This window comes from Lepidothrix coronata, unplaced genomic scaffold (assembly GCF_001604755.1).
Source record: "Lepidothrix coronata isolate B3197 unplaced genomic scaffold, Lepidothrix_coronata-1.0 Scaffold31, whole genome shotgun sequence".
NCBI lineage: Eukaryota > Metazoa > Chordata > Aves > Passeriformes > Pipridae > Lepidothrix > Lepidothrix coronata.
Genome location: NW_016690211.1, coordinates 673,309 through 685,373, shown reverse-complemented (window position 1 = coordinate 685,373; position 12,065 = coordinate 673,309). Strand labels below are relative to the sequence as shown.

The 12,065-nt window shown below is 39.8% G+C and overlaps 1 protein-coding gene across 5 annotated transcripts in view; it reads left to right on the top strand.

Annotated features, from left to right (window-relative positions):
• Positions 1-12,065, top strand: part of ZFR (zinc finger RNA binding protein) — a 45,589-nt gene that overhangs the window by 9,052 nt on the left and 24,472 nt on the right. For all 5 annotated transcript variants that reach the window (XM_017811295.1, XM_017811294.1, XM_017811296.1 and 2 more), the window contains exons 3-7: positions 5,975-6,257; positions 7,642-7,786; positions 8,532-8,750; positions 9,897-10,147; positions 11,587-11,778. In XM_017811295.1, coding sequence (XP_017666784.1) covers positions 5,975-6,257; positions 7,642-7,786; positions 8,532-8,750; positions 9,897-10,147; positions 11,587-11,778 — 1,090 coding nt within the window. The remainder of the gene's footprint in view (positions 1-5,974; positions 6,258-7,641; positions 7,787-8,531; positions 8,751-9,896; positions 10,148-11,586; positions 11,779-12,065) is intronic.

Genomic DNA, 12,065 nt, shown 5'->3' with positions numbered 1-12,065 from the left:
GAGACAGCAATATGGGCAAGGCCAGTTTTTTGCTGTGGACTTTGCTCTGGGATAAATTCTGCAGGACTGTGAGACAGTGTGGCCCCTGACTCCCACCCCCAGAAAATCAGATTGTCATGGAATTAGAGATTACTGTGGAGAAAGATACACAGTCACAGCTCACTGCAGTCAGTCTTATCAAGGAGGTTTAATCTCGTAGTGATATTTTCACAATATGGCACTTGTTCTGATACTAACACCACAGAAAGATTAGTATTTCCTGTTGTTAGTGTCAGTAAAAATTAGAATAGAAGTTATTCAAAGATTCGAGTCAAAGGTGTTTTACAAAAAATACTTTTCTCGTGCACTGTAATACAATATTTGTGAATAAAGAATTCTCTCATTCTTGAGGTTGTTTAGTTAGGATGTGGAAGATGAGGGCAAGTTAAGTGTGCACTGGGGTGTGAAACTTTTGAATAGAGGTGACCTTATTTAAGAGAAACAAGTAGAGAGCATGGGTAAATAGTGATATACAGGTGGAAATGAAGGTAAGGAGAGACAAAGTACCTACATTAGGTAGGGTCCCACAGGTAACCTTTTGTAGTTGACTGAAGCATACCTACAGAACTTGAAGCAGAAAATTTGAGTGTAACATGTCCACTTTAACCTGGCTCTGGATGGGGTAGTAAAAATGCTGTGATGGGGATATCTGAACTGGAAGATGAGCGTTGAAGAATGTGTTCTTCCTAGAAAATAGAAATTAAGTCAGCGTGGTGGGAAAGCACTGCTATTATTATTATAAGCTAAAGAAATAGGAGTAGTTATCAATAAAATGTATTATTTTTGAATGAAAACTTCTGGTGGAAAGGGTAATATAGTAGCAATACAGCAGAGTACAATTTGAAGAATTCTTCAAGAATTCTTAAAGAATTATGTTTATTTTGAAAGTAAATTTAAGGACTGTAAGAATTGTTACGTGAAGTTACATTGAATTGAGTGGTCAGAAACTGAATCTGCCTTATATAAATGTTGGTCTAGAGCTCATCTGTGTTTGAAACTGGAACATCTATAAACTAAGGAAAAAATTCTCAACAGGGTGCTCAAATATTGTGTGCTGATTTTGGCTGGGGTAAAGTTAATTTTTTTCATGGTAGCTGATATTAGGCTGTGTTTTAGATCTGTTCTGAAAAGAGTGTTGATAGCAGAGAGATGTGTTCATTACTGCTGAGTAGGACTCACTGAGCCAAGGCCTTTTCTGTTCCTCGCCCCACCCCACCAAGCAAACAGGGAGACTGGGGGAGCACAAGAAATTGGGAAGGGACACAGCTAAGACAGCTGAACCCAGCTCACTAAAGAGACTTTCCATACCATATGGCACCATCTCAGCAATAAAACTGGGGGAAGAAGGAGGAAGGGGGTGATGTTCAGAGTGATGGCATTTGTCTTCCCAAGTATCCATTACACGTGATGGAACCCTGCTTTCCTGGGATGGCTGGGCACCTGCCAGCCAATAAGAAGTTCTGGATGAATTTACAGACTCACGGAATCATAGAATCATTAAGGTTGGAAAAGACCTCCATGGGCATCAAGTCCATCCTTTGACCAAACACCACCATGTCAGCTAAACCATAGCACCAAATGCCATGTCCAGTCATTTCTTGAACACTTGCAGGGACAGTGACTCCACCACCTCTGTGGGCAGTCCATTCCAATGCTTAACCACTCTCTCAGTGAAGAAATTCTCACTGATGTCCAGCCTGAACCTTCCCTGGCACAACTTCAGGCCACATTTTCATGTTCTGTTGCTTCTGTGGGTGAAGAGACCAACTCCCACCTGGCTACAACCTCCTTTCAGATTGTTGTGGAGAGTGATAAGGTCCCCCCTGAGCCTCCTCTTCTCTAGGCTAAACATTCGCAGCTCCCTCAGCTGCTCCTCATAGGACTTGTCTCCAGACCCTTCCACGCTCCATTGCCCTTTTCTGGACACACTCCAGCACCTCAGTGTCTTTCTTGGAGGGGCCCAAAGCTGGACACAGGAGTCGAGATGTGGCCTTACCAGTGCTGAGTACAGGGGGACAATCAGTTCCCTGGTCCCGCTGGCCATACCATTTCTGATCCAAGCCAGGTGCCACTGGCCTTATTGGCCCACCTGGGCACATGCTGGCTCGTGTTGAGCTGCTGTCAACCAGCTCCTTTTCCATGGCAGCTTTCCAGGCAGTCTGCCCCCAGCCTGTAGCACTGGTTGAGGTTATTGTGACCCAGGAACAGGACTTGGCAATTGGCCTCGTTGAACCTCATACCTTTGGCCTCGGCCCATCGATCCAGCCTGTCCAGATCCTTGTTTTGCCTTGCTTGTGTGCAAGACTTTTGCTTTCCCTATTAAACTGTTTTTATCTCAACTGACAAGCTTTCTCACTTCTACTCTTCCAGTTCTCTCCCTGCTTCCACTGTGGTGGAGCAAGTGGGCAGCTTTTTGAGGCTGAGTTGGCAGCTGAGCTTAAACCATGGCACACTGGAACAGGTTGTCTAGAGAAGTTTTGCAATTTCCATTTTTAGTGATGATGAGAACCTGACTGGACAAAGCCCTGAGAAATCTAACTTTGAAATAAGCTGTGTTTTGAACAGGTGGAAACAGGTGACTTCCAAATCTTTGGTTAAACCTAAATTATTCTGTGATTTTTAATCTCCACCTACTTAATAAAGCAGATTGGACCCATAAAAACGGATAATGCTAGGATAGGTGTACAGATGGAGTGAAATAGGGAGTCCGGCAAAATAGTCTAGGAGGAGGTAAGTTCATCTCAGCAAATGTGATAAGGCACTAATCACCAAACAAGGGCAAGAACTCTTGTAAGTTAAATGAAGAAGTTGGCACGAAGTTATTTTTATGTAAATTAATTCCATGAAAATGGCTGCTCATCTTAATGTTAAAAGACCATGGGGAGAAGAATGTCACAAATTTAGACGAGATGTCACTGTGAGTTTCTGTAACATAATGTAACATAACTTTTAGGAAGGAAGAAGCGCTCAGTTCTAGAATACTTTTCTTGCAGTCTTGGAAACTCAGTCACCAGCTCTGCATGATGTTGCAGAAGCAAGGGAAGCAGATTTGCTAAAATTAACATGGACATAGAACTGTATTACCCTTAGAAATCAAATTATTTGGGCTGTTGTTCTATGCTGTGATAAGGAATTTTGATGCACAAGAAATGGAACTGTTTGTACCATAATCTTGTTAATAGTTCTGCCAGTAATGGTTGTAATTTCTTCACAATATTAAATATGGAAAACTATCAGGTATCTTTAATCATACATATTCTGAGAACAAAAGCATTTTCTTTGATAAATAGACAGGCACTGTTATTTTGTAGTTTGTTGTGAGCTCTGTATCATATTTTATAATAGTGACTTAAACTCAGTGAAGCTTGGAAGAGCCAAGCTAGTGCTTCTGCACAGGTCTTTCTCCTGCTCCCATTTTCTCCCCATTTTCCTATGTATATAACTTACATGGGTTCTGGCACTCAGCCGACTTACTTTGTAAGCTCCAATGTTTCTTAATGTTTCTGCCATGTTAGAAAATGACCCCAGCAAAAAACCCTCTCTTTGTTTTCTTCTAGATTAATGAGTTAATAAATCAGTGCACTGAGTGGCTTGACAAGTAGCAGAATTAGCACCAGGGATGAAATAAAATGGCTTAGGTTTGGGAAAGAATAGCGTGCAGTAAGATTTACCTTCTTGGCAGTAGTGGACTGTTGGTGTGTTCAGCTGCAGTCTGAGTTAAACAGTCTGTTGTCTGTTTACTCAGTTTAGGAAATATATATGATAGTGATAATTACTTCAGAATTTGTGAATATTTTACGCTTCTATGCTGTTAGCTATGGAGATAATGCAGCCTAACTTTATAGACTGTCATTCGCTTTTACCATCATAAACTAGTTTTCCTGAATTTTGTGGTGGAGTCCAATTCTCACCTTAAACAAACAGAGAATCTTCCTATGTACATCAGGTAGGAGGAATTGTTTCAAGCAGTGATGGGAGTTACATCAAAATGGTTTAGTCTTTTCTTTCTACTTTTAGGCTAATAAATTGAAAATAACATGAAACATGATTGTGAGTACAAGTCACAGGTGGATTAAAATTGGGTAGAATGCAAGTGGTCTTTTGACCACTCAGGGACCTGCGATAGGCAGAAGGTTGAGTCCAGGCATGTAAGTCCAATAGGAGTAAAATTTTCTCTGTTTCTGCTGTGAGAATGCTGATGGGCGGTGAGGGGCAGTTGTTCTGTTGAATTGAAGTAGGTAGGTTCTATTGTAACTGAAATGACAAGATAAGGTTTTCTAAAACTAAATTAAAAAAACATGCTGAACACAAGTGAGTTGTGGAAATGTCTTTTGCAAAGCTAATAATAGATACAGTTAAAAGGTGCTTTGTTTCTGTCAGAGGGAATACTGCAGACATTAGGAAAAAATAGTGTAACTTTTTCCTTTTGGTTTTGAGCATAACCATATTTCAATTCCACTGTGCTGCTGAGTACATTTACTTCAAATGAGATTTCATTTTTCTATTTTCTGAAAAGCAGAGGATACTACCTCTCTACTAGGCATGGAGTTGTTTTGGAAATACCTTCCAATAGTGCTATGGCGATTTTAAACCCTACAGAGATTCTTAGCTGTTATTGAAAAACAGTGCAGAAAGTGTATTAAAAATTTAGAATTATCACTGAATCCTCACTTGATGACATTGTTCCAGATGGTGATATTTTGCCTGCTTTGCTTTATTTGTTTAAAAATCAAAATAGCTATTCTAAGCTTCTAAAAATAATCCACAGTTGTACATCAGTATAGGACATCACGCAGAGTTACACATCAGTACAGGACAATGATACTAGTTTCTGTTCAAGTAATTAAACCTTTGAAGCCATTATTTTTGACTTCTGCTGTTAGTATTTGCTCATTCTTAGTATATGTCCACATATTAGTGTCCTGCCTGCAAATTTTAGAGAGCCAGATTAGTCGCAGCATGTGCCTGGAAGGTTGCCAGAGCTCTGGTGCCAGTCTTTTTGCTCAGTAAGACTGACTGTTCTTTTGATGCTTCATGTTGTGTCAGTGGAATTCTGCACGAGCAAGTGGGGCCAGTTTTTACAATTCTAAACTTCTGTGGGAGAAGTCCTCTATCAGAAGTGTCTATTTAAGTAAATGCAACAGTTCTGAGCTAATTTCCATGGAAGTCTTCAATAAATCATATTACTTGAATATGGTTTCATGGAAGACTTAATGCTAGTACAGGTCATAAAAAAGCTCTGACAGAAAAAGGACATCCTTCTGAATTTGACATGTGTCAGTCTTGTGGAAGAACCACTAAAGCATTTTAAAACTTGCCAGTCATGAAAAGATAACAGTTTAAGACTATTACATTATTTTGAATGAAAGACTTGTTCCACTGCTTAGAAAAAAACCCGGTACACACCCCCCCCCCCGGCTAAGAAAATCATCATCTGCATATGTCAGAAACTGTAATGATAGTACAAGGAGTAATGGGTAAAAACTGAAAGAGGGGAAATTTGGGTTAGATATTAGGAAGAAATTCTTTACTGTGAGGCTGATGAGACACTGGCACAAGTTTCCCAGGAAGGCTGTGGAATCCACAACTCTGGCAGTGTTCAAGGCCAGGTTTGATAAGGCCTTGAGCAACCTGGTCTAGCGGGAGGTGTCCCTGCCCATGGCAGGGGGGTTGGGACTAGACGATCTTTAAGGTCCTTTTCCATGCTTTAACATTCTGTGATTCTATTCTGTCTGTCCATCCACAGAACCTTCAGAATGACACAGCCTTTTTCATGAGGGTGGCAGATGGGTAATAAGAGTATGCACAGGTAGATAGCTGCTCCAGGTCTGTCTGTAGAACAGACAAGTATTAATCAAATCTGGGATTTTGAAATGTGTGGGCATTGGCTTTGTATGTTGGAATAATTTACTTACTGTCCTTTTTCCCAATGCAGCCAGCAGCCGGCCTCGGGTGTAGCCTATTCCCATCCGACCACGGTTGCCAGCTACACTGTGCACCAGGCACCAGTGGCTGCGCACACGGTCACCGCAGCCTATGCCCCAGCAGCAGCCACAGTGGCCGTGGCCAGACCAGCCCCTGTGGCTGTTGCAGCTGCTGCCACAGCTGCTGCCTATGGAGGGTATCCCACGGCACACACAGCCACGGATTATGGCTACACACAGCGCCAGCAAGAGGCCCCACCACCACCGCCTCCTGTCACCACTCAGAATTACCAGGTCGGTTCCTGTTGTGTGGTATTTAAATGATAGTTTTAAAAGAGGAAGGCTGTTCGGAAAAGAAAATGGGATTTTGTGAAGCTGCTGCTGTGAAGAATAGCACTGACTTGTCTCAGCTAAGTGATGTTCAAGTGGTGTGCAGTAAAATGGCTCATGGAACTGATGTAGCTGAAAAGACTGTGCCAAAGGAACTATTCTACCTCCACTGAAAATTTTTACTGGAAGATTCCTGGGTGCCATAGGAGTTGTAGTACCAAGCTTATGAGGATAGAAGATTGCTCTAGAAGATAAACTACTCTGTAAATAGCTTTTGGGTGCCCTCTGTGAGATCCCTGCCTAACCTGCTGTGGATACAGGCTTCTGCAAATGGGAACTTTGTCCCTTTTCATTGTGAAATACTGTATCTCGTTTCAGCTGTTTAGTCTTAAACTTATCAAGGCATTAGCTAGATTCTAATTAGCAGCTTAGTTTGTCTGAAAGGACTATATTATTACTGCACGTTCTCAATTCTTTTGCACAGTTCCTCTAATTTTTTACATATTGTAATTATGGGATCAGTTGATCGACAAGAAAGAGAGACCCCAAAAATAAATAAAATAATTCGTGTTTACATAGGTTGGTTGGAAAAAGGATTTTATGTTATATTCCTTGGAATTACAAAAGATTTTTATATGTTAATGTATTTCAGCTCTAGTGGTTCATGCCTTGCTACTCCTCAGTTGATCAACTCTTTGTGCTTTACTACAAACACTGTGAGGAGGAGAGAATATATGTACATATATGTACAGTGGCTTCCAGGTCATTTCCTTCTAAGCTTACTAGGCATCTCCAATGTTTTAAAGGGGTCACATGGGCTATTTTATAGACTTCTTATGGTTCGGTAATGGGAAGAAGGCTTTAAAAGTACCACCTTCATCCTCCAAAAAACATAACCAAGAAAAATGTTGTTAATGATAGGATTTTTAAAGCCAATATGGGCTCATGTTTCTAACCTTGTGAATTTATGGGGGTTGTAGAAATTTACATTTTGTGGAGATCTGTTGTGGGTTTTCCCTTCATATTTTACAGAAATAGAATCTGATACAGTCATTATTAAAAACTAGTGAGATTAGATGTTTTTAAAAAAAAAAAAATTAGGTAGGGAAAGTGATGTAATAGCATGAGGTTAATTCCTGTATTAAGTCTATAAAAGACCAATAGGCTTGTTTCAGGCCTGAAGTACCTTTAAGTGTAAATTTAATTTCTTTAATGCATTTATTTGTATATACTCTATAGATAGATGGGGGGGTTTTAATTCTACTTTAGTAGGCCGGAAGAAAATGCTAACGACTTTTATTACTCTAGATAGATACCTAAAGGTGATTTCTCTGTTTTGAATTCTTAGGATTCCTATTCCTACGTTCGATCTACTGCCCCAGCTGTAGCTTATGACAGCAAACAGTATTATCAACAGCCGACAGCAACCGCGGCAGCCGTAGCTGCTGCTGCCCAGCCTCAGCCCTCAGTGGCTGAGTCCTACTACCAGACAGGTGGGTGGCATGGTTCACACTGCTCTGCTTGTTCACAGCCTGTCAACTGCTTTAATACCTTAAAAAACAGTTGTTTGAATATTTCACTTTTTAGTTTTGTCGCATAGTTTCTGTCAGCGTGTTGAAAAATTTTCCGCACCTAGAGCTTCAATGTTATTGTGACATTGCCATAAGTAGCTGCCTCTCAGGTTTGGATTATTACCAAGTAGACTCAAAACGTACCTCTAGGCAAAGGTCTTATTGATTTGTCTAGAAAACTTGCTGAAGTAGGTTCAGATGATAACTTGATTAGAATTAGTCTTTAAAGTCTTTAGTTACTTCATTTGTGTAATTCTTTAATTATTCGCATCATCATTGCTACAAATCACCAATCCTATTTAATTTTTTTACTTCACTTAGAAATAAGAGGAAAGTTTAGGTGTGTGCTTTGGTTTAGTAAAACCAATGGATGAAGAGGTTCTTTAAAAACATAGTAGCACAGTTAAAAATAAATAATAAAAGTGAGGCTTACTAGTGTGAGCTGTGACATGGTTAAATTGTTGTTTGATACATTGTATGCAATGCATAACCATGACAACCGAATGTACAACACTAAAAAGCAAAACAAACAAAGAAACCAAAACAAAGGCCCACTTTTTACACATTTGTTCACCAGCATGTTTTTAATTATCCCATGATATGGTTTGCATTTCATTCAAGTAAAACCCATCAATCTTTGTACACTTACATTTTCTATCCTAATTAGCTCCAAAAGCAGGATATAGCCAAGGGGCAACTCAGTACACCCAAGCCCAGCAAACTCGACAAGTGACAGCTATAAAGCCTGCAACCCCAAGTCCAGCAACAACTACGTTTTCCATTTATCCGGTGTCCTCGACTGTGCAACCAGTGGCAGCTGCAGCCACTGTTGTTCCATCCTACACTCAAAGTGCGACATACAGTACAACAGCAGTGACTTACTCTGGTAAGGATTTTGCATGTTTTGTTACTGGGATCTTTGCAGTTGTTACAGGAGAGACTTTCAATACTCAGAATTTTAGCAGTTTCTGTTCAATTACATCATAGTCTACTGAGAAATATCAGCCAGTTAAATCATTGTAATTTTGTTATATCTTTAGAAGAGGTTTGGTGTCTTATGTGCCTCTTTGGTTATATGTGAGAGTATACAAGTGGCGTTGCTACGCGAATGGTGACTTACTGTAAGAACTGAAAGGAAGAGATGAGGGATAGAAAAAATAAGGAAGTGCATCCACACAAATGTTACCCTTGGGAAATGGGAAGGGAGCATGCAGTTACAGAGACAGTTCAATATAAATCTTTTAAGATTGGGCTGTCTTGACCCAAAATGGGATAACAGTGGGTGCTGAAAAAAAGACTGTCATTCAACCGTTAAGAATCCAGAAAGTAGTTACTGAGGAAAATGTGTTAACTTTGTAGCCAGATGATAATCAGCTGGCATGTTACAGCTACCTTGAACTTTTTGTTTTCTGTTTAAAAAGGGATTTTAGTACTTCCTCGAGACAGAGCCCAGTTTTCTTCATTTATTCAACTGATACTAGAAATCAAGAACTGACATAGCCAAGCTTTAGTGAGCAAGCATCTTCTCTACACTAAAAGAACTTAAATCAGTATAATAGGATGTAATAGTAGTAGACATTCTGTCTTTTATCTTCATTTTTTTCCCTTTCTTCTGCATTATATCAGTACTCCTTGCTGTTTGGAAACTTGAACAGCAAATCTGGTTCTGGAAGATTGCTTTCTTCAGGTGGCCTTTGATAAACCTTTCACTGAAATTCTTGTTCCATCATACCCAATTTTACCAGATATGCCAGGAAATTTCAGATGTTCTTTAGGCATGCATTTATATATCTAACATAACTGTTTGTCTGCAAAGATATGTCTAAAATTGAATATATTCCAGTACAATTGGTACCTCTGTATTTGTGTACTGTAAAACATGAAGTGAAATTCAGACTGCCTGACAAGATTTCAGTAAATTATTTATATTTTGCCCTCCCCCTCTCTTATGCAACATGATTTGAATTAGTGTATTATGTAGTTGACCCATGATACCCAGTGATGTAACATTTGCTTTACTTTGATTTGTGAGGTACGTCTTACTCTGGCTATGAAGCTGCAGTGTATTCGGCCGCATCGTCCTATTACCAACAGCAGCAGCAGCAGCAACAGAAACAGGCGGCAGCAGCAGCTGCTGCTGCTGCTGCAACAGCTGCTTGGACAGGGACCACCTTTACTAAAAAGGCACCATTCCAAAATAAGCAACTGAAACCAAAACAACCTCCCAAACCGCCCCAGATCCACTACTGTGATGTTTGCAAGATCAGCTGTGCTGGACCACAGGTACCTGTATTACATAGTTTTCTACTATGCACGTTATTCGTAATTTCTTCAGCTAAAAATCTGACCCTGTTAAGAGTCATAGAATCGTTAAATGGCCTGAGTTGGAAGAGACCTTAAAGATCACCTCGTTCCAACACCCCTGCCATGGACAGGGACACCTTCCAACTGACCGGGTTGCTGAGAGCCCCATCCAGCCTGGCCTAGAACACTTCCAGGGATGGGGCATCTGCAGCTTCTCTGGGCAAAAACTCTTCCAGTGCCTCCCCACCCTTCACAGTAAAGAATTTTTTTCTAATATCTAAACTGCTCTTTTTCAGTTTGAAGCCATCCCACATTATCATGTCATTGCATGCTCCTGTAAAAAGTCTCTTTCCATCTTTCTTGTAGGCTCCCTTCAGATACTGGAAAGCCTCAGTTAGTTCACCCCAAAGCATTTTTTTTCCAGGCTGAACAAACTGAATTCTCTCAGCCTTTCCTTGGAGGAGAGGTGCTCTATCCTTCTAATCAGGAATATGTGTTAATTTTTGAAGATTTGATTCTATACTTATACTAAAGGAATAATTAAATGAAAATGGGTGCTACTATAGAAAGAGGTCCTATGAGAAGACAAAAGGATAGATCCCCGAGCTTGTACAGAGAAGCTTCACCTGTATTTTGGACTTCGGAATTATTTGAAACTTTGAATTTGATTTACTTCTTTAGTATAGCAAACTTCTTAGAAAATACTTTTTGGAAAGCTATGGAATTACATAAATTATGTGAATGGTAAGCCTGAAAATTTACTCTTCGCTGTATTCCAGCATCCCCCTTTAGTTTCACAGTGTGTACAAGTGCATGGAAAATAAGATACCAAGTCATGCAAAGTGTTGGCTAAAAAGTTCCTTTTTTTTTTTACATAAACTTGTCGTTATTTCCCACCCTGTATGCTCTCTAGATTGCCAGTGTTAATGTAGGAACTCAGATCAACTTATGCATTAAATTTTCAATACAGCTTTATTTATGCACTGCCTTCTTTTAAATTGATTTTTCTGGTTATGTGGATACACTTGATCCCCGTGGTCTTGTAAGTTAGAGGAAAAACCAAAATCAAGAATAATTGAATGCAGTGCAGGAAACTGTGGTTTTCTGATCATACCAAGTTTTCAGTGATAGTATCTGTTGACCACTACTTGACTGGGGAAGGGAGAATTTAGAGAAGAAAAGCCTATATTGTTTTACCTAACCGTGGAATCCTGGTGGTAGAGAAGAAAATTTACTGGTCTTAGAAGTGGCCTATTAATACCTGAAAACATGTCATACAGAGGAAATGTTCAGAGTGGGAAGTGTTTCCTAAGTAAAGTGTGTTTTTTATGCAGTGTTATATATTATACGTATTCACATGAATGATGAATGAGCAGTACAAAGACAGCTGATTGTGTGTGTATTGTTTATTTAAACAGACTTATAAAGAACACTTAGAAGGCCAGAAACACAAAAAGAAAGAAGCAGCGTTGAAAGCTTCCCAGAACACCAATAACAACAGTACTTCTGCTCGTGGAACTCAGAATCAGTTGCGCTGTGAGCTTTGTGATGTGTCTTGTACGGGGGCAGATGCTTATGCTGCACATATCCGTGGAGCCAAGCATCAGAAAGTAAGAGTTTTCTCTTATTCTTACTATGCAAGACGGTGTCTATATTTCTTTCCATCATTTTTTCTCATCTTAAGAAAGGAGAAGATAGGCAGAAACAATATAACTTGAATTATTTTTTTTAAAGATGTTTACTACTTCTTTTTGTTTCGACCTTGTCTTTAAGTTCACTATTGGAAAGGCCTTGCTGAAAGAAAGGGGGGGAAATATTGCCATGACATTAATGAGAAGAGGATGTCTTGGGAAAAGTATGTAAATTGTAGGAAGAGATATGGATTAAGATGAGGAAA